Consider the following 20,173-nt stretch of genomic DNA (forward strand, 5'->3'; position numbering starts at 1 on the left):
AAAAATTGTGAATCGTCCTCATTTTCTGGCATCTTCACCCTCTGTGCAGCAGGGGACAGGGAGAGGCAACTTGCCCATCAAGGGGGTGGGCCTGCCACAGCATCAGTTGCATGCTAACATTTGCTGTGCATTTGTGGTAGTGGTTGTTTCCTTGCGGGCAAGGAAAGGGTGGTTCTGGAGGGACCCCGGGAGAACAAGAGTCTTAAGCAATAGTCCTGAGAGTTTGTTCCATTCCCACGGCTAACGACAAAGCATTAAACCAAAGCTCTCCCCAGATACCTGCATTGCTTTATCAGTCATGTTGCAGCGCCAAAGAGAGAGCGCTAACCCATTCCTGCTGGGTTACAGGGAGATCCAGGGGATACAGGCCTGAAAGGAGAGAGAGGCCCTCCAGGTCCCAGGGTAAGTGTGGGAGTCTGGGGGTGAGTGTTTTTGTTGGGCTTGCAGGTGGATGGACAATTGGGTCAGATCTCTCATGTGCTTTGCCCCAAAAGCTTAGGGTTTAAACAGAGAGAGCTTTTGAGCTCAGCCATTAAAGTCCTGGCCAGACCCGGGCCTGGATCATGCTAAGATTTCTGCACTGGCATAACTTCATGCAGATGAGGAGTCAGATAGAGACCAAAGGAGCTATTTGCATGCGTAAAGTTACCGACTGCCTAGGCCTTTGCAGAGGCACGGACTTGTATGGTGGATCTTTACTTTGCCACCTGACCATGGGATCTGCTGCTTTTAGCATTTAACATACACATTCATCTGCTACCACAATACAATTCATAAAGAATCATCATCATCCAACCTGAGGACCCCCAAATATAAATACTGGGCCACTCCGCTGGAAATTTAATAGAACTGGATCTAACCCAATTTTGGCTAACCCTAGAGAGCCATTTCCTCGGTGTCCAGCTGACTCCAAGCTGCGCAAAACTCTTCATATACACACCCATTTCTGCTGGACAGCTGTGATCAGCTGGGAAGGGGCAGCCCACTGTGCCTAGATTCTGTCAGCACCAGGCCATTTAGTGGGAACTCTTTCATAGCCTGAATTATAACCAGCTTGGGACCAGCAATGTGGGTGGGGGGGCCTACGCTTTGGTCCTCGGGAATAGGGGCAATGGCAGCATTCAGAAATTAATCCTTACTGTCATATTTTTTGTTGTGGAGATAATGTCCCTTTGGAACATGGGAACTATGAGGTCAAACCTACCTTTATTTTGTATTTTAAGGGACTGGATGGTCTCCCAGGGCCTGCAGGTGGGACTCTGGTATGTTACTTTCCTAGCCTTGTTTTCTACATATAATCAACATTACTTAAATGATCTTTTTATAAACCATGGTTTTAGAATACTAATAAATAAATAGAGACTATCACATTGTGTACCATATTTATCCTTGTTGAAGCTCGTCAACTAATCTAGTAAGTTTCAGGTTCTACTTCTTAACCATGGCTGTTACATTCTGGTGCATCCGTTCCTGAAACATTCAGTACTGATTTCGTGCCTTTTTCTCCCCCTTGCCAAGCTGGATAACATGTCAGAAAAGGGGACAAAAGGGGAAAAGGTAACATCTTCTAATGTCATAATTCTAGATTGTGAATTCTTTGGGGGAGGAACTGTGTTTTGTGTGTGTTTGTACTGTGCTAACACAGTGGGGGGGTCGTGGGGGGGCTTGCCCATGACGCTTCTGTAATACAGATCATCATCATCAAGGGAACCATGCCCCTCTCTGCGGGAGAACTGTTTGCTCAAAATGGAAAAATGAATTATTTGTACATAGAAATGTGCCACTGATTGGCACAAAAATAGATTCACGCCCACCCGTGGACAGAGCATACACATTGGCACTGTGCTGTGAGGTGTGTATTGCCATGAGTTTGGGATGTTCACCTTGCTGCCACGTCGCTGGACTAGGAGTGAGTCATGCAGGTCTTTCCAAAGAGAAACTGCAGCTAAAAAAGCTTTAGAGCACACCACACTGTCAGGTACTTTATTGATGCTTCATATTGCCGCAGTTGAGACCCTAAAGGGGAAAAAACTCTAGGTGCCATGCTCCAGGCAGTGCTTGGAAATCGTAGAGTCAAGATGATTGGAGACAGAGTCTAATTGCTGACGTGTGTGTGTGTGTGTGTGTGTGTGTGTGTGTGTGTGTGTGTGTGTGTGTAAGGGGATGGATCTGGAACACACGTGAGTTTAGCAGCCATTTTCTGTCAAGAGAATCACACTGGAGGCTCTTTAAAGAGCAGGAGGAATGGAGTAGGTGTACGCCAGGGCAAACCCGTCATGGCCTAGTGGGTTAAGCAAAAGGCCAGGGTCCAAGTGCTCCTCAATTCTTTCCCCACCTCTGCTAATGGCTGGTCTTAATTCTCTGCACTGATATAGCTCTTTGCAAACATTCAGGAGGTAAATATGCTGAGCCCCGGGGTGGGAATACGGGGGGGCCGACTGGCGAAGGAATTGCCCAAGTCACATGATTACCCAGGTCCCATGGCTCTCAAGCCAATACTTTCTTGGAGTGGTGTAACCATCTGGGTGGTCTCCGGAGCCTCTTGGATTATTTTCTCTCCTGTGGAAATGTGTTAAGTGGTGGAGGCCACCCTAGTCCATGGGTTGCTGGTGCCCTTCATTCCACCGGAATCTGTAGAGGCAGAAACCAGATTTCAGTGTAATGAAGCCCATCAGACATGGAATTCAACCCCTCACCTTCAAGCCCCTTTCCCCCTTGGAGAGAATGTTGACCAAAAGCCGATGTGGGCTCTCAGCCCCGTGTCCAGACACTGTGCTGCCCTGCTGCCAATTCAGTGGCTGCAAGTTCAAGGCTCCTGTTGCAATGTTGACTCATCTGCCCTGCACACGCGCCATATTTCCTAGGATTGTTTTTTCTAATTAAAACTGCAACTTAATATATTAAAGGGGGGGCGGCATGGTCCCAGGATGAGACTTGGAGTGAAGAGATCTGGGTTCTAATCCTGGCTCCGACCCTTAGCGAGACTCAGTTTACCGCCAAGGGTGAAATGTGAAGGACGATAGTTACCATCTCCACTTCCCATTGGTCTTGGGAGGCTTAGTCAATGGGTGTTTGGGATGATCCTGAGCTACCATAATGTTGCTGTTGGAGCTCTGACTTTCAAAATGTCTGACTCCTGCAAATCTTACTGGGCAGCACTAACATTGCATTGGCAAAGGTCCTAGCATTGAATAGGTTATGTCCTGCATCCCTTGGTTCTTTCACATCTGCGCAGGGGACACGACACACTTTCATTCTCTGGGGAGGAACATTGATACTATCAGGCTACGTCTACACTATGAGTTGGGATGTGATTTCCCTGCCTGAAACTGGTGGAGGCAGCCAGGCCTCCTCTGCCATTACCCGTGCTATGGCGGCGACACTGCTGTTTACACTTGCGCTAACTCGATGAGCACTAGTGCAAATACGTGTGCACGAGCAAGGAAATCACACCCCTCGCTTGTACTGTTGACATAGCGTGAGTGGGTTGGACGTGGGCCTCATCTACCTGTCGCTGGTAAAATCCTCTGCTCTGAATTTGTCACATGTCCTGCACTTGCTCCATGTGCCAAACTGCCACCGATGTCATTGGAACACCAGTTTCACACCTGGGAGAAACTGAGGCCCAGAGCGGTGGAGGTGTGGCTCTGATCTGAAAAAAGTCTTCAGTGGGGGCCTTGTGGGTGCTTGGGCTCCTGGGAAAATGTGGCCAGGTTTGAAACTGTTGGTCTATGACCTGAGTGTGGTCAGACAATGAATTAGTGACGGAATTAAAAAGAGAACCGAGAGCCTTTCTAGCTACAGCGAATCACTCAGGTGTTCTAGATTTATACACAACAGCAAGAAAAGTCTGCAGAGCATCAATACAGCAGGTATCAGCCTTTTGTTATATATCACGTAATCATGCTCACGCTAATAAAACGGGAAATAATGATAGTTTGCCTTGCTTATGTACCAGTACAAATTTCTTGTGCTGTTGTGTTCATTTGGATGGAATGGCTGGACCTAAAAGTATTTACATAGCTCAGTCACTGTCCTTAAACAGCACTAAGGTTCGGCATTTGGTGTACAGAGACCTTAGCCTGCTTTGGACGATGGCAAACACGCCGTTAACAATCCTGTTCACCTTTGTGAAAGATTAAGAAAAGAAGGAAAAACTGGTAAAGCATATGCAAAGTGAAATATTGACTGAAGCTTTCATTTTAACAACCTCCCTTGTTCCCGTTGCCTTTAGGAGGAGAGAGTTTTTAGAAGGAAAAACTCCCTTTTCCTACAGTATCTCAGGTGGAATCAGAGCTGGTGATAACGGTCCTTTTGGGGGAAAGGGAGGAAGTCAGTTGAGATGAGCTGCTGCTGCTGCTAAAGTCTGATCCTGTTTCATCCCAGGTGGCGGCTGGGATCCAGCTGTAGCCAGCAAAGGTGGTGATGTCCTCTGGGTTCCTCTCTGTGGCTTCGCCTGGTCAGGACATCTCTCAGGATTAGGATGAAGAAGTTCTGGGGTCCCAGGAGATGGTGGGGGTGGGGGTCATGATGGTGAAGCTAGCACCAGTGGCCAATTCCCACCCCCCCCCCCCAGAGTCTCTTCTTTTAAGGACCCAAAAAGGGAGTGATGGAATAGCCCACCCCCTCTTTATTGGTTCATTAATTTCTGGTCCCACATTTACTGGTGTACCAGACATGCTCTTACCGCAGCCTTTGAGTTATATCAGGCCTTTTTGTTTGGACAAATTCGTTCTGTCTCCCTTTCATCCCTTTTCCCATCAACATTTGTAGTTATACATTATTGTGACATCTGATGGACCTACTTACAGTGGAGATCACCATTTGGGTAACTTTGTAGGCCCAGTTATCCCAACATCACTCACGCACTGAATCACAGATTGAATTAGGCAAAGCGCAGTGTGGAACTGGCTGATCATCCAAAGGTTTCGCTGTCTGAGGTGTATGCTCCAGTGGACCGAACACCTGCAGATTGGCCCAATGTTCTGACACGAATCCAAGCTTCCTTCAAGTTGAAGGGCATTCGTGTCTGAGGCTCTGGTTCAGGCGGGGCCTAGCGAAAGGGGACTAGCTGCCAAGTTCACTGGAGGATTTCAAAGACCTTTACAAACATTAACTGGAGCCTCTCATCCCCACTGTGAGGTAGTTAAGTCATTGCCCCACTTTTACAGATCGGGGCATTGAAACTAAAGGCATGTCGACCCTTCAAGCTGGGAGTGTGATTTCCATCTCAAGAAGACATACCCATGCCAGCATGCTAAAAACAGAGTGTAGCCATATGTCTCTCTGCACTAGGAATCACACCACCAGCTCGAAGTGCGGACATATTCAAAGTGACTTGCCATGGTCAGACAAGTCACTGGCAGAGGCAGGACTAGAACCCCAGAAACCTGACTGCCAAACCTCTGCTCTGGCCACTATTCACTGCTCCTGTCACTGCATTTCTTTGGGCTAATGCTCTTGTTAACCAGCTGTTGTTTGTTTGTTTTTGTTTTTAAAGGGAGATCCAGGTCCACCCGGCAAAGGAGTGGAGATCAAGGTAAATAAAAAAGTGGAAAATTATAATATTGATACACTGTCTCTCCATCCCTGTTTCTCTCACTGTGTCTCTCTGTCCCTGGGTCTCTGAGTCCCCCCCTCTCTCTTTCCCCAGGTGAGGGGATTCAGAGACAAAATCCTAAGAAAGCCTGTGTAGAACAAGACACTGCTGAGCTAGTCATAAATCTTACCCCATTGCTGCAGTAAAACGAAATTGTTTGGCTTTCCGGTAGGATCTAGGTTAGTGACATTAACCAGGATGGGCGCTGTGTGGGTCACTGCTGCAGCTCTGTAGAGAGATCCCTTGTGAAATGTAGTATAAACTAACAGGCAGCTATGAATGTGGATCCCTGCCCTACAGCTGAGCAGAATGGGGGTCACTGGTTAGGATCGGTTGGATTCTCAGGCATAGCAAAGGCTAGAAATTAGGCAAAGAGCAGTGTGGAACTGGCTGATCATCCAAAGGTTTCGCTGTCTGAGGTGTTTTATTGCCCCTGTGGCTGACAGATTCCAACCTTTACTCTGGGGTGTTGATCTCACCCTCATCAGGTGTGCATTGGTCAACTCTCAGCGAAGCAATTGTTGCATCGCTTGGGGCTACCCTTGAGAGTCAGCTGGAAGCTTACATATGTGCAGAACATCTTCCTTCTAGCTAAGGCAGACAGACAAGAGCGCATCACACCTGTGCTTCCATCTCCGTTCTGAACCAGTGAACATTCAGGTGTAAATTGAAGGCTTGGCCATGGTCCGTGAAGCCCTAACTGCTCTGAAATGGTTACTGTATCTCAGAGATCACCTTCCTCCCACTGCAGAAGTTGCAATCAATGGGATGCTTAGGTTTTCAGCCTCCTGGGATTAGAGCCCTGGGTCTGATGTAGGGCGTTCCCAATAGGGCTCTGGCATTTGCTCCCAACAGGGATCCATCAGGGCACAATGCAAGGCACATGTTTATACAGCACCTAGCACAATGGGGCGCCATTTTTGGTTGGCCTTTAAGGCACCACCATAATAAACATGATTAATTATCATTAATCTCCATCAAGGTTTTCATCTAACGCTGAGTACCAGATTGTCTCTACCTGTCGGTTTCTTTCCAATGCTGCCTATTACCATAGTATCTAAGAGTGGTCTCCTGGCCCAGATGCCCCAAGGACACGATCTCCTCTCACACGGCATTTTCACGCAGGTGACAGGGAGGAGGAGTGTATGGTTCCCTACTTTGGGAAGTGGTGTGTCCTGTTAACCACATTATGTATCCAATCATTGTGGCCTGTTAATAAGAGCCCAATGGGACATTTGCTGCTGAAAGAGCCGATCGGCCCACGCATGTAAAAACTCTGCACCTACCCTAGTCCCGTGATGCAAGGTCTGATGTTATGCCTGTCCAAGCCAACTGCAAAGCTTCCATGAGAGCAGAATCCGGCCATCAGTATCTAGGGGCTTATCACTGCTCATCTGTGGAAGTTATACTTTGAGTTATTCCCTTGGTGGTAAATTGTATAGTCAATTGCTTGACCGCACTTTGGTTTGTTATGAAAAATACTCAAGAGACTAAATAACCAATATCCGTCCGGTTTATTGCTAAAAGACATGAATCGTGTAATAAAGGGAAAAGGTTCAGCATGATAAAAGCTTCTGGGAAGCCGTCTCGTGCAGCGTGGTTGAATTCAGCTTACACAGAAGGCTCGCTTCCAGAGTGACAAATTTCCGCTAGGAGCATTTCACAAGTTCCAAACCTCTTTGCACATCACGAGAATTCAGCAGTTCATAGCAGTTTCTTAACTTGTTGTTCTGTACCTTCCTTATCTTGGAGGCTAGTTTTCCAGGTACTGGTACGGGACAGGACCTCCCCAGCTTGTACCAGGGCAGAACATTAACGTGGTTGGCCTTTGACAAGTTTTCTATTTTCTTTGCCAATGCTGACTTCATCTTTGCAAAGTGTTGTGGGATAATTGACAGGGGTGAACAGAATTCAGTGAACATAACTTCCCAACACATTTTCTTTCTTTCTTTCTTTCTTTCTTTCTTTCTTTCTTTCTTTCTTTCTTTCTTTCTTTCTTTCTTTCTTTCTTTCTTTCTTTCTTTCTTTCTTTCTTTCTTTCTAAATGTATATTATATCCATGCTCATCATATCTATTAATGTGGTGTATGCTACGCCCAACATATGTTCATTGGCTAACACCCTTCATTCCTAATTCAGGATCTGGAGAGACTTTTTGAAGCATATGGGATCAAGGTATGTGAATATTTTACTTTCCTTCTGAATGTTTGGCCCACTGCTGTTAGATGTAATTGCTTCCTGAGTTGAGATTGTTACCATTAAACTTAGACGAGCCCTAACAAGCCTTCATCGCATCCCTCTGGCTTCTGTAGTGTTCTGGAGAGAGGGTCGGCTCTTCTGTTTCCAACACTGAAGTTAATGTGTAGGTGGGGTTATTTCAGTTCCTGGGGCTAGCTATCGATAACATTCAGATTCGTATATGGCAGCTTTACAGTTCAAGTATTATTGGGGAAGGAGGGTCTTGTGGTTAAGGTTACAGGCCTGCAACTCATAAAATCTAGGTTCAATTGCTGGCTCTGCTAAGAGATTCCTTGGGTGAGTCATTTCATCTCCCTGGGTCTCAGTTTCCCATCTGCAAACTGGGGATAATACACCTTTTGCCTGTTTTGAATGTAAGCTCTTCAGGGCAGAGTCTGTCTCTCACTGTGTGTACGTACAGTGCCTAGCACAGTGGGACTCCAATCTTAATTGGGCCCCAGGTTGTAATACAAATAACAATGAACTAATGTTGAGTGATGTAGTGTCACTGGTCCAGAGAATCCAACTATCCCCTGCAGAGCAGGCTAACAGGCTCTGGGTGGTCCACATGGGGTGCTGTGTATAACCTGGGATAGGACACAGTCTGGACCGCATGTGCAGGTCTCCAGCTCCAAGAGCCAGCAGACGTCTCCCTTTGCTCTCAGCCTCCAGCCCCCTCTAGCCTTGGCCGTCTGGCTCAGGAAGGTCAGCTGGCCAGCTTGGCAGCTTTTCCAGAGACCTGTTTCTCCTCCAGTCTCCTGCCTGTGGCAGCTCTACCTCACCAGGTCGCTCCCAGCAGGGTCCCTCTCCCTCCTCTCCCAGGGGCTCTTCCTGCTTCTGGCCTGTCTCCCGATCACCAGGGACCGCCCCATGGCTGCTCTTCCTAGGGCGACCATATTTCCCTATGCTGAATACGGGACAGCTGGTAAAATTACTCATATTCAAGCGAGTTCAATGGCAATCAATTGTACAGATGTTCAAATTAACATCAAGGTGACTGAGCCCCTGTTAAAAAGAAATACTGCGTAGTTGGGATTCTTTTTATTTACCTTCTTATCTTTAAGGCTTTCGGGTTCACACAGGAAGGGGTGACACACACACACTCCTGCACGCTTCTCTCACATGGGATGTGTGTGTGACTGACTGACCCGACCCTCCCTGCCTGGCACTCTCCGCCCTCCATGCCTGGCTGGGCCCCCAGCATGGACCCACCTCTCCTGGTACCTGGCACCGCATCTTCCTGAGGCAACACGTAGGGGGGCACGCAGGGCCACATGCCCCTCTCCTGCCCCCAGATTTGTGCCAGGGTTCACACCAGAATGTGGCCAGCAGCAGCCTTTCGGCATGGGGTGGGAGGGAAGGGACAGGAGCTGCTTCCAGCTGCAGGGGAGGAGGAGACAGGGGAAGGGATGACCTGGCCTGTGTCTTTGCAGAGCTCATCTCTCCCCCTTCCCCACCTCTCCTGTGTGGCTGGAAGCAGCTTGTCCCTTCCTGCCCGCACAGTGTCAAAAGGCAGCTGCTGGCCACCAACATAACCCAGCCGCCTCCTGTCTCTCCCCCCCCCCCCCCCACTTCCTCCTCTCCGCTACATCACAGGCAGGAAGGGGTTAAGCATTGTGCATTGTGGATGCATGACTGCAGGGGCTTCAGCGAACCTGGCCAGAGCAGTGGCTCAGCACAGGAGGGTGTCTAGGGGACAGAGCAGCCCCCCCCCCGCCCCCGCTCCCTGGGGGCAGGACTCAGGGCAGGGGGGCGGTTGAAGAGGGTGGTGTGGAGCCTGCAGGGTCCGGGTGTGAACAGGCTTTCCTCGCTCCACGACTCCAGAGCTTAGCTAAGGGGCGGAGAGGCTGCCCAGTGCCAGCGCTGTGCGGGGCTTTGGCACATGCAGGCTTGGCTCCTCCTGGCCAGCGCCGCGGGTTGGAGGGTCTTGGGCTTTCCCGGGGCGCCGGCCCAGCCAGAGGCTGTGGGGGAAGGAAGGAGCCTGCCGGCCAGGCTGCTGGTGAGCTGAGCGCTCCGACCAGGGGCTGGTTCTCCACACAGCGCCGGGAGCTGGACGTACCCCACTGCGGGGGATATGGAGGAGCAGTGGGGCTGGTGCGGGGCGGCGGGGGCGAAGTGGCAAATCAGGGAGAGGACAGCGAGAGGGGAAGCATGTAAAGGGCCGATGGGTGGGCAGCAGAGGTGACACGCAACCAGCCTCTGCCTGGTGCCTGCCTACACTCACCAGCCACCGCAGCTCGTAGCCAGCGCCAGCCAGAAACTGGATGGTCAGGCCCTGCTGGTATGCAGTGGGGGGCTGTGCTGACGGACCAGCAGGAGGAAGGGCCGGCCCCGGGTGCTGCATCTTCGCCCCGCCACCAGCCTTGCACAACCAACCCCTGGGGTTGCCAACTGTCTAATCACACAAACCCCAACACCCCTGCCCCGCCCCTGCCCCTGCCCCTCCCCTTCTCTGTGGCCCTGCCCCTGCTCCCTCCATCCCTCCTCCCTCCGTCACTCGCTTTCCCCCACCCTCACTCACTTTCACTGGGCTGGGGTGCAGGCTCTGGGCTCGAGGGTGGGGCAGATGGATTCATAGTGTGGGAGGGGGTCCAGTCTGAGGCAGAGGGTTGGGGTGCAGGAGGGGATGCGGGCTCTGGGAGGGAGTTTGGGTGCGGGAGGAGGCTCAGGGCTGGGACAGGGGGTTGGGGTGCAGGAGGGGATGTGGGATGCAGGCTCTAAGAGGGAATTAGGATGCAGGAGGGGGCTCAGGGATGGGGCAGAGGGTTGGGGTGTGGGAGGGGGTGTGGGCTCTGGCTAGGGTTGGGAATGAGGGGTTTGGGGTGAAGGAGGGGGCTCAGGGCTAGGGTTGGGGTGCAGGAATGGGTGCGGGCTCTGGGAGGGAGTTTGGGTGCGGGAGGGAGCTCCGGGCTGGGACAGGGGTTGGGGCACAGGAGGGGGTGCAGGCTCTGGGCTCGAGGGTGGGGCAGATGGGTTCATAGTGCGGGAGGGGGTCCAGTCTGAGGCAGAGGGTTGGGGTGCAGGAGGGGATGCGGGCTCTGGGAGGGAGTTTGGGTGCAGGAGGGGGCTCAGGGCTGAGGCAGGAGGTTGGGGTGCAGGAGGGGATGTGGGATGCAGGCTCTAAGAGGGAATTTGGATGCAGGAGGGGGCTCAGGGATGGGGCAGAGGGTTGGGGTGCGGGAGGGGGTGTGGGCTCTGGCTAGGGTTGGGAATGAGGGGTTTGGGGTGAAGGAGGGGGCTCAGGGCTAGGGTTGGGGTGCAGGACGGGGTGCGGGCTCTGGGAGGGAGTTTGGGTGCGGGAGGGAGCTCCGGGCTGGGACAGGGGTTGGGGCACAGGAGGGGGTGCGGGCTCCTGGCGGTGCTTACCTCCAGCGGCTCCCGAAGGTGGCATGTCCCTGCGTCTCGTAGGCTCAGACAGGGACGGCCAGGTGGCTCTGTGTGGTGCACACTGCTGCCCCTGCAGCTCCCACTGGTCGTGATTCCTAGCCAATGAGAGCTGCGGAGTTGGTGCTTGGGGTGGAGGCGGCGTGCAGGGGCTCCTTGGCCGCCCTTGCCTGCATCTAGGAGCCGCAGGGACGTACCGCCGCTTCCAGGAGCCATGCAGAGCCAGGGCAGGTAGGGAGCCTGCCTTATCCCCACTGCGCCACCCCCGTCAACCAGACTTTCAGCCTGTTAAAATCTCCCGGATTGCTTTCAGTAGAGGCACACACACTTGTGGTGAAAATCTCCCGTGCGGGTAACGCTGGGCCCTTTCACCAGAAGGCAGTTCCACTGGGTACTGGCACTTCCTGGAGACCTGCAGGCGTCTGTCTGTCCATTTGCCAGGCAACGCTCCTGAGTGCATGTGTATCATACTCTCATGTTGTGTGGGTTCTGCTTTTCCCTGTTACCTTGGGGAGCAGCGGGGGACAGGGAAAGAGGTGGTCATTGTTTGATCATTGATTGTTGATGTGCGGCTGCAGTTGGGGCTGCTGAAGGAACTGACTGATCTTCTCCTGAGGGAAGGGTTTGAAGCGCTGATCCAGCGGCGGGCCAGCTCTGGGAAAAGCAAGCCAGCCAAGAAAAAGGAGGGATTTACGCAAGCTACGGACTATGCTGTGAGTATTCATCCCCCTGAACTTCTGCAGGATCAGAGAGAATAAGGGGAGGAGAGCTGGGAAGAAATGGCAGCACCGAGAAATGGCTTGTTCAGGGCTCCAGAGAAAGTCGTTGGCAGAGCCAGGAACAGAGCCCGTTCTCATTGACACCATGTCCAGTGGTTTCAATATCAAGATCTTCTTTCCCTTCCCCTCCTTTTTGGTGTTATCATTGCATGGAAGAGTAGGACTGCTGGTAGCAGTGGTAGCTGGGAGCTGCAGGAGGACAGTTTATCGTCATGCAGATTATGATGATTTGTAATAGCTAATACTGTTATGCCATTATATTATGTTGGAAGGTATTAATGCCTGCCATCAAGTGGATCTTTGATCTTGTTAAAGTGTACAGGTGAGCTAACCACCCTTCAGGCTAAATGAAAGGAGCAAGTAAGCTACTTTATGGAGTGAGATAATTGGAGACAATAGAAGCTATCGCCCAAGGCAGTCAGACACATGGTGAAACCTGAGCAGGGCTAAGCCATGTGAGCTGAGGGGGTTCCCTGGGACTGGTTGTAAATCCAGGGACTAGAGGATTGCTTGGCAAGCTGTTTGTGTAGGTTAGACGTAGAAAGACAGCAGAAAATGAGAGAAGCTGTCATGGGCAAAGCCCTCACAGGGACCAGAGACAGAGATCCTGGGGGCAAAGGACTGGCTGGAAAGGCAGGATTGGAAACTGTGAGCAAGGACACTGCCTGCTGTTGTTTGTTTCCACTGTGTTCAGGGAAGCAGGACTTTTTCTACATTCTTTATAAATAAACAGGATCACTCCAAAGAACATATCTGGCTTGCATAATCAATTTCTGCCCCTAACAGAAACAACCCAGCAAGGCCCTGAATGTTGGCTAATTGCTTGGGCCAAAGGGAGAACCAACGTTTTAACCTAGTCACAGGGCTTTTCACCTTGAAGGATTCCAGAGTGCTTTGGGCAGCCACTGACTGCAAATGGCCTGGAACCAAAACACCAGATCCAAACATCCTGGAAACGTGGGGTGTTTGAAATCTGAACCCAGGTCCAGATGGCCCTTCTCTTGACAAGCGAATGCAAAGCCTGGAGGTGAAAACCCCCAGGGGTGTCTGAGATTGTGGTGCAGATTTTGGGTATGTCTACACAGCAAGCGACAGCAGGTCTCAGGGTCCCGGTCTACAGACTCCAGCTCGCAAGGCTTGCACTACCAGTGCTAAGAATAGCCACGTAGGTATTCAGGCTTGGGCTGGATCTTGGGCTCTGAAGCCTAGGGCGGGGGATGGGCTTCAGAGCTGGAGCTGCAATGTTTACACCACTGTTTTTAGTGCTGGAGCCCGAGTCTGGGGCTTGCTGCTGCGGACTGTGTAGACAGACCCTTTGTGACCCCATCCCTACTGCACCCATGCGGCCCCAATGAAATGCAGCCACCTCTGGGGAGGGAGAGTGGCAATCAGCTGGCGCACAGCTATGGTAAGAGGGGCAAATTTGTCCAGTGGTGCTGGAGCTAATCTCTACTATCCTCGAGAGTGGCAGGTGCTCACCACACAGAGCGGACAGGCTTCATCTGCAAGACCTTCAAACAGCTGGTCTCATAGAACTCAATTAAATCTACCTGGAAAGGATCAAGGTCTCCTTTGACCCACTGGGAGTCCATGCTCAGATCGCTCAACTGGGTCTAACTACTTTTCTTGGCATTTACAGGCTTCGCTGAAGTATGATTTTTCTAGCAACCCTCTGACCAGTATAGAGGTGACTGACGAAGACCTGAGTATGGATGTCGGGCCTCAGCTTACAGTTCCAGAAGCTGTAGGACATCCTACTAAGGTAACAATAAGTGGAGGCGGTCTGGTAGGATTCATTCTTTACATTTGGGGTTAATGGGTAGCTCCTAGGTTACTTAGCCATTACTAGGCTGTCTTCTCTAGGCTATATTCATGTTCTTGCTCCATGCCCATCACCATGGTAATCTGAACAGCTTCCAAAGGATAAAGTCAGCGGTTAGCATCTGTTTCTCCATTTGAATAATATTTTCAAAAGAGCCCGGCTTTTTTCCCTCTGAGGTCAATGGTACAAATCTACTTGACTTCACTGGAGCACTGGTAAATATCACCCTTTGGTGTTGCCATTTCCCAATTTCCTGAATCCGTAGTGGGGCTTTTCTAATTTTCTGTGGATGAAAGGCCAGCGGCAACTCGTTATCCGCGTACCTCCCCGCACCCGTGAACAGCTCAGTGGCAAGAAGTGATGCTTCTAACTGTTGCTGTTTGAAAGCCAGATACCAGTGGCTTTATCGAGGAGGATTTTCACAGGAATGCAATATCTAAGGAACACTCCTCCTGGTGCATGATGTGCTTGCTTTTAGACAAGGGTGGGCCCCAAACCAAAATGGAGTCACATGTGCTAACTTTTCCTTAACAATCTTCATTTGTTGTTGGTTGTTTCATAAAATCACTGGCAGAAGGGTGGTCCATTGGTTACAGTGCTAGCTGGAGACTTAAGTTCAATTCCTGCTCTGCTACAGACTTCTGGTATGGCCTTTGCCAAGTCACTTTGGACCAGATTTTTAAAAGTATTTAGGCATTGCTGCGCTCAGTGTCTAACTGATTTAGAAACCTAAATCTCATTGAAAGTCAATGGGACTTAGGCTTCTAAGTCAGTTAGGCATTGCAATGTTGGGCAAAGCAACATCTAAATACGTTTAAAAATCTGGGCCTTACCCTCCCTTTGTTTCAGTTCCTCATCTGTAAATCGGGGATAATAGCATTTCCCAGCACTGCTGGGGTAAGATAAATGCATGAAAGATTGTGAGGTACTCAGATACCATGTTGGTATCAGAGCTAGATAGCATTAAAGTGATCACAGCATGGGATTATTAGCACTTCTGAAGCACACCAACATCAAAGCGCTTCGCAAGGTGGATGAGTAGCATTATCCCCATCTCACTGAACGGGGAAATGTCTGTTCAGAAAACTGAAGTGACTCTGACAAGATCACACAACAGAACTAAGGTGGGAATAGAATCCCGGGCTCCCGAGGCCTAGTTCCAGGCCCGTGGACCCATGTGAATGCAGCTCTTTGGAAGATGTCGGTTATCAGGAAGCCTCTCGTCATGTTAGATGTGGAAGAAGAGTGGTGAGTTCCGCTCACACTCAGACATTTATTGCTGCTGTGCCTCTTCAGCCCCCTTTCCCTGTTTTGTTAGAATGTAACAGGCCAGAAGAAACCTCTGGTTGATGGGACAACAGCCATCAGTCTTGGTGACTACACCGAAGTGGAAGTAATGGTAAACCAGACGCGCTCATGTCAGAGACAGCCGGAGGCTAAGAAACGGGAAGGCAGCCCTAGACCTCTGAATGCAACCCGGCTACAAACTAGCCAAGAACAGCCCGCTACAGGGCAACAACATACTGCTGAAAATACCTCTCTTGAGTGCCAGGAGGTGGATGGGTCAGTAATAAGGGAGAATGAAGAGGTAACATTTAAAATCCCCTTGCCTGCTTAGCAGTTTATATTTGGTTTATATTCCCAAGCTAGTCCTGTTTGCTGTTGAGCGTCTCACACACCAGGTCAGACCCAACAAAGGTGCTTCTGTGGAATTTATAAACAGAGACGTTCCCTGCCTCCGGTATCTTCCAGTTAACCCCAAATGAGACCAAAATGTCCCCACAGGCTCTCAGAATATTGCTTCTGATGCTCATTGAGGTGCCCACCTCAAAAAGCCCCACTGTAAAGCAAAAGAATTGGTCAAGCAACCAAAGGAAATGGGCTGACTTGTCCATACCTTTCTGAAGACACCAACCACACAGCCTGCTTCCTTCTAAGGGCCTCACGTGTGGAGAGGGTGACATTTATATAATTTTATTATTTCCCAGAATGCCATGCCCCAAGCCAGGACTAAAACATGGCAGCCAAGAGGGACTACATTTGCTAGCCGTCCTGCCGTCTTGGATCTCAGAGTATCCCTGACCCTGACTACTCCCTTTCTCTGTCTGCCAGGGGAGTTCCAGACCACCCTACTCATGAGACTCCCAGCCCTGGGATCAGCTGCATGAGCCTTGTCATAAACTTCAGACTGTTTCCCCACAGTTAATTCCTTCCCCTCAGCGCCTTTGCCCCCAGACCCAGGGGAATTTTTAAGTGGCAAACATGGGACAATGTAGTGCTGGCCCAAGAGCACTCCCTTGGAAGTCTTGAAGGGCCTACTTAGTCCATTGCACCCACTGAGGACTGTGTAGCCTACAGGAGAGCTGTCACCCACCACCACAGAGAGATTCCGGTCATGGTCTGTGCTGGGATTTTTAAAATTAAATTAGATTTGCAGAGAGGTGCAGCCCTAGACACAGACATTCTCCTTTTATCTTCAGCACGAGCAAACATGCCCTGCTCCAAATATTGTCCCAATCCTGGCCAAGAGGGATCGGCCCTGAGTGGTCTAGCGCCGAGAGGGCAGTTCAGTCTCTGCCCACTCCTCTCTTGGCCTTCATTGAGAGTGGGTGCTAGCTGCCATGTGGATACAGGACTGGTTTTGAGATTAACAGAAACCCTGCCTGGCTCATGGAGCCCGCAGATCAGATGGTGAACTGCCGAGTTTATAGGATCCCAAGAAATCTATTTGGTTTTTGTGCTTAAATTCAGCCCTTTGCAGACATCTGTTTGCTGGGAATTGAGCTTCCCTTGTGTGACCGGGGTCCCAGTGGGGGCCAGCTGAGGTTCCTCAATTAGGGTGAACTGCAAAGAATGGGGCAGATAGACCCCAAAGCTGTTGGATATTCCAGTACTTAGATTTACCAAGCCAGCATAAAACAGCTTCTTTATTACCTTACTGGTTGCCCAAAACCCAACAACACAGTTCCCTTAAAGCAACCCAGCCTCAGGCCTCCATCCAGGTACCTAAGTCAAATATGATGAAGATTTCTGAAAGCCATATTTCATCATATTAAGAAAAGGTTCTACCTATCCCACAGGATCGGACACGTTACCTCCCAGGTTAATGAATATTCCAGATCTTACCCAAAGACACGCTACAGCCAATTCTTATTAACTAAACTAAAATTTATTAAAAAAAGAAAAGAGAGAGAGAGTATGGTTAAAAGATCAATATACAGACAGACATGAGTTCAATTCTTAAGGTTCAGATTCATAGCAGAGATGGTGAGCTTTGTAGTTGCAAAACGTTCTTTCAGAAATAGTTCATAGGTTATAGTCCAATGTCCAATATCATTGCAGGATGTTCCAGCTTAGGACTGGAATCTCAGTCCTTATGGCTTAAGCTTCCCCTGTATGAAGCCTCAAGTAGATCTGAGATGAACAGGATCAGGACCCAAGGGTCTTTTTATACAGTGTCCTAGCATCCACTTGACCACGCAGTCCTGGGTAAACAATAGGCTTTTGTTGTAACCTTTTGCTTTCTAAACATCACCAGTAATTAGTTACCCAAATTAACAGAGGGCAATTTATCCATTAGGCAGTCTATCACAAACTTCAAAGAGACATATAGACAATGACATTACTTCACCCAAGATTCATCTAAATGTTAATATTCCCATTTGATCTCTGAATTAATAGGTATAGTGACAGGAATTAGCTGTTTACATGGCTAGCTTCTAAGATACACACAATTAGTGTCAAGTATCAGAGGGGTGGCTGTGTTAGTCTGTATCCACAAAAACAATGAGGAGTCCGGTGGCACCTTAAAGACTAACAAATTTATTTGGGCATAAGCTTTCCTGGGTAAAAAACCCACTTCAGATGCATGGAGTGAAAATTACAGATACAAGCATAAATATATCAGCACATGAAGAGAAGGGAGTTACCTTACAAGTGGAGAACCAGTGATGACATTTCTAACAATCAGTAGCGTAGCTGGGGGGGAGCGGGGCAGCGGCCGCTCCCCTACCGAGCAGAACTGGTGCCTTTTTAATTCTTTGGCGCCTTTTACATTTTTACTCACCCGGCGGTGCTCCGGGTTTTCAGCAGCACTTCAGCGTCGGGCCTTCACTCGCTCCGGTCTTCGGCGGCATTGCGGTGGCCGGGGGGGGAGGGGGGAGCCTTCAGTGCTGAAGACCGGAGCAAGTGAAGGACCCGACGCCGAAGTGCTGCTGAAGACCCGGAGCGCCGCTGGGTGAGTACCAGGGGGTGGCGCCTCTTTTTATCTCCGCTCCCCCTGTTTTTTCCACCTGGCTACGCCACTCCTAACAATACAGGTTTGCTTTTCAAAGTTCTAGCCTATCTACCATGAATGGCCCCCGTTACCATTCACATACCTTTCTAACATGACTTTAAAGGTGGGCTTTGGGTCATTCTGCCTGCAATAGGGTAGTGGCTGGGCCCTCACCTGGAGAGTGAATAGCACAAGTTTAAGTCCCTGATCTTCTTGCCTCTCCCACATCCCACCTGAATGCCCTAACGTGTTGGCAGTTCTGGTCTTTTGCTGCATCTCTGTGGGCAGAAAGTCCATCCTGGACCAGCAAAACCTTCCCCATGACATTTTTGTCAAAAACGATATCGTTCCCTGAGAAGTTTCGGTTTCAACGAATCGGCGTTTTCTGACCAAAAAACATTTCTTCAAAAAATTCCCACCCAGCTTTAGCCATAACCAGCCTCCTGAGCTACTCAGACTGCCCACGGTCTGCTTTTAAATAATACTCTTGTTGACAGCAGTGTGTCCTGATTTACGACGGAGTGCTCAGGAGTCGGTCACCTTGGCTGTGCATCATTGTACGTATAGTGTTTAATTGATCGTCATATTGCTATTGAATATCTGCTAAAGGGAAAGGGTATGTGTGAGAGAGTAATAAGAGTTCTGCCTCATGTCCTGTATTTGACATGGGAGAGACGTGGTGCCTTAAAGAGAAATAACCTGCCTTCTTCAGGCTCGGCAGAGCCCAGTTGGTCTTGCTCTGGGGTCGGAACCTCCCGCACTGGGAAACATTTCTGCGGAGACGCCAGAGCCCTTGAAGAAGAGGAGGAAGGAGAAAGACGTGAGCAGAGTAAGCGCTTTGTGTGGAGATGTATAACAATGCCCATTCGCTGACTTTCAATTAATCTCCTCCCACACATGACCCTAAAATTGACACTAAGGGAAGCTGCACCCCAGGGGCTAGTGTTGATTGTTGGGGATCTACAAGAAAGTTTTGCTTAGGCTGGACATTAAGAAAAGCTTCCGAACTGTCAGGGCAGCTAAGCACTGGGACAAATTATCTAGGGAGGTTGTGGAATCTCCGATAATGGAGGTTTTTAAGGCAAACACGTCAGGGATGGTCTAGATAATACTTCGACCTGCCTCAGCGCAGGGGACTGGACTAGAATCATAGAATCATACGACTGGAAGGGACCTCGAGGGGTCATCTAGTCCAGTCCCCTGCACTCCTGGTGGAACTAAGTATTATCTAGACCATCCCTGACAGGTTTGTCTAACCTGCTCTTAAAAATCTCCCGTGATGGGGATTCCACAACCTCCCTAGGCAATTTATTCCAGTGCTTAACCACCCTGACAGTTAGGAATTTTTTCCTAATGTCCAACCTAAACCTCCCTTGCTGCAATTTAAGCCCATTGCTTCTTGTTCTACCCTCAGAGGTTAAGAAGAACAATTCTTCTCCCTCCTCCTTGTACATAAAGGATTGTTACTTGAAAACTTATCATGTCCCCTCTCAGTCTTCTCTTCTCCAGACTAAACAAACCCAGTTTTTTCAATCTTCCCTCAGAGGTCATGTTTTCTAGACCATTTTCTAGAGGTCATTTTTGTCACTCTTCTCTGGACTTTCTCCAATTTGTCCACATCTTGCCTGGAATGTGGTGCCCAGAATTGGACCCAATATTCCAGAAGACCTCTTGAGGTCCCTTCCAGTCCCACATGTCGATGATTTCTAAGATCCTGAGCCTGTCATATGCACTGGAAGTCACACTAAGGAGCTTTCCCTGGCTGAAGAAATCCCCTTGGCCCCGAGCCAAACATGTGCCTTCTTTCCCATGAGTGAGGCCATTGGCTGCTGGACAAATCTCCTCCCTGTAACACCCGGCTGGCAGCTGCAGCTCCGGTGTCTCCAATTATCATAGCTGTGCCGCAGTCGTGTGGGCGGAGGCAGCCTCTCCCCTCGGGAGGCCCATGCCAGTCAGCCCTGCCTCGGTCAAAGGTGACACCTCAGCCTCCACCACAGGCTCTGCCTCCAGTGAGGCTCCTAGATCTCTGGCATTTTGTGCTCCCGGTGAGATGCCCCACAGGCTGCACTGCTTTT

The 20,173-nt window shown here is 49.9% G+C and overlaps 1 protein-coding gene across 1 annotated transcript in view; it reads left to right on the forward strand.

The window, feature by feature from the left end:
- The window catches only part of LOC141980933 (uncharacterized), a 232,495-nt gene that overhangs the window by 109,159 nt on the left and 103,163 nt on the right, over positions 1-20,173 (forward strand). Inside the window, exons 56-64 of the mRNA XM_074942711.1 lie at positions 349-402; positions 1,224-1,262; positions 1,519-1,557; positions 5,501-5,539; positions 7,739-7,774; positions 11,800-11,934; positions 13,640-13,762; positions 15,141-15,410; positions 18,811-18,927. Of these exons, the coding sequence (XP_074798812.1) occupies positions 349-402; positions 1,224-1,262; positions 1,519-1,557; positions 5,501-5,539; positions 7,739-7,774; positions 11,800-11,934; positions 13,640-13,762; positions 15,141-15,410; positions 18,811-18,927 (852 nt within the window). The remainder of the gene's footprint in view (positions 1-348; positions 403-1,223; positions 1,263-1,518; positions 1,558-5,500; positions 5,540-7,738; positions 7,775-11,799; positions 11,935-13,639; positions 13,763-15,140; positions 15,411-18,810; positions 18,928-20,173) is intronic.

This window comes from Natator depressus, chromosome 1, assembly GCF_965152275.1.
Source record: "Natator depressus isolate rNatDep1 chromosome 1, rNatDep2.hap1, whole genome shotgun sequence".
In the NCBI taxonomy this organism is placed as follows: Eukaryota; Metazoa; Chordata; order Testudines; family Cheloniidae; genus Natator; species Natator depressus.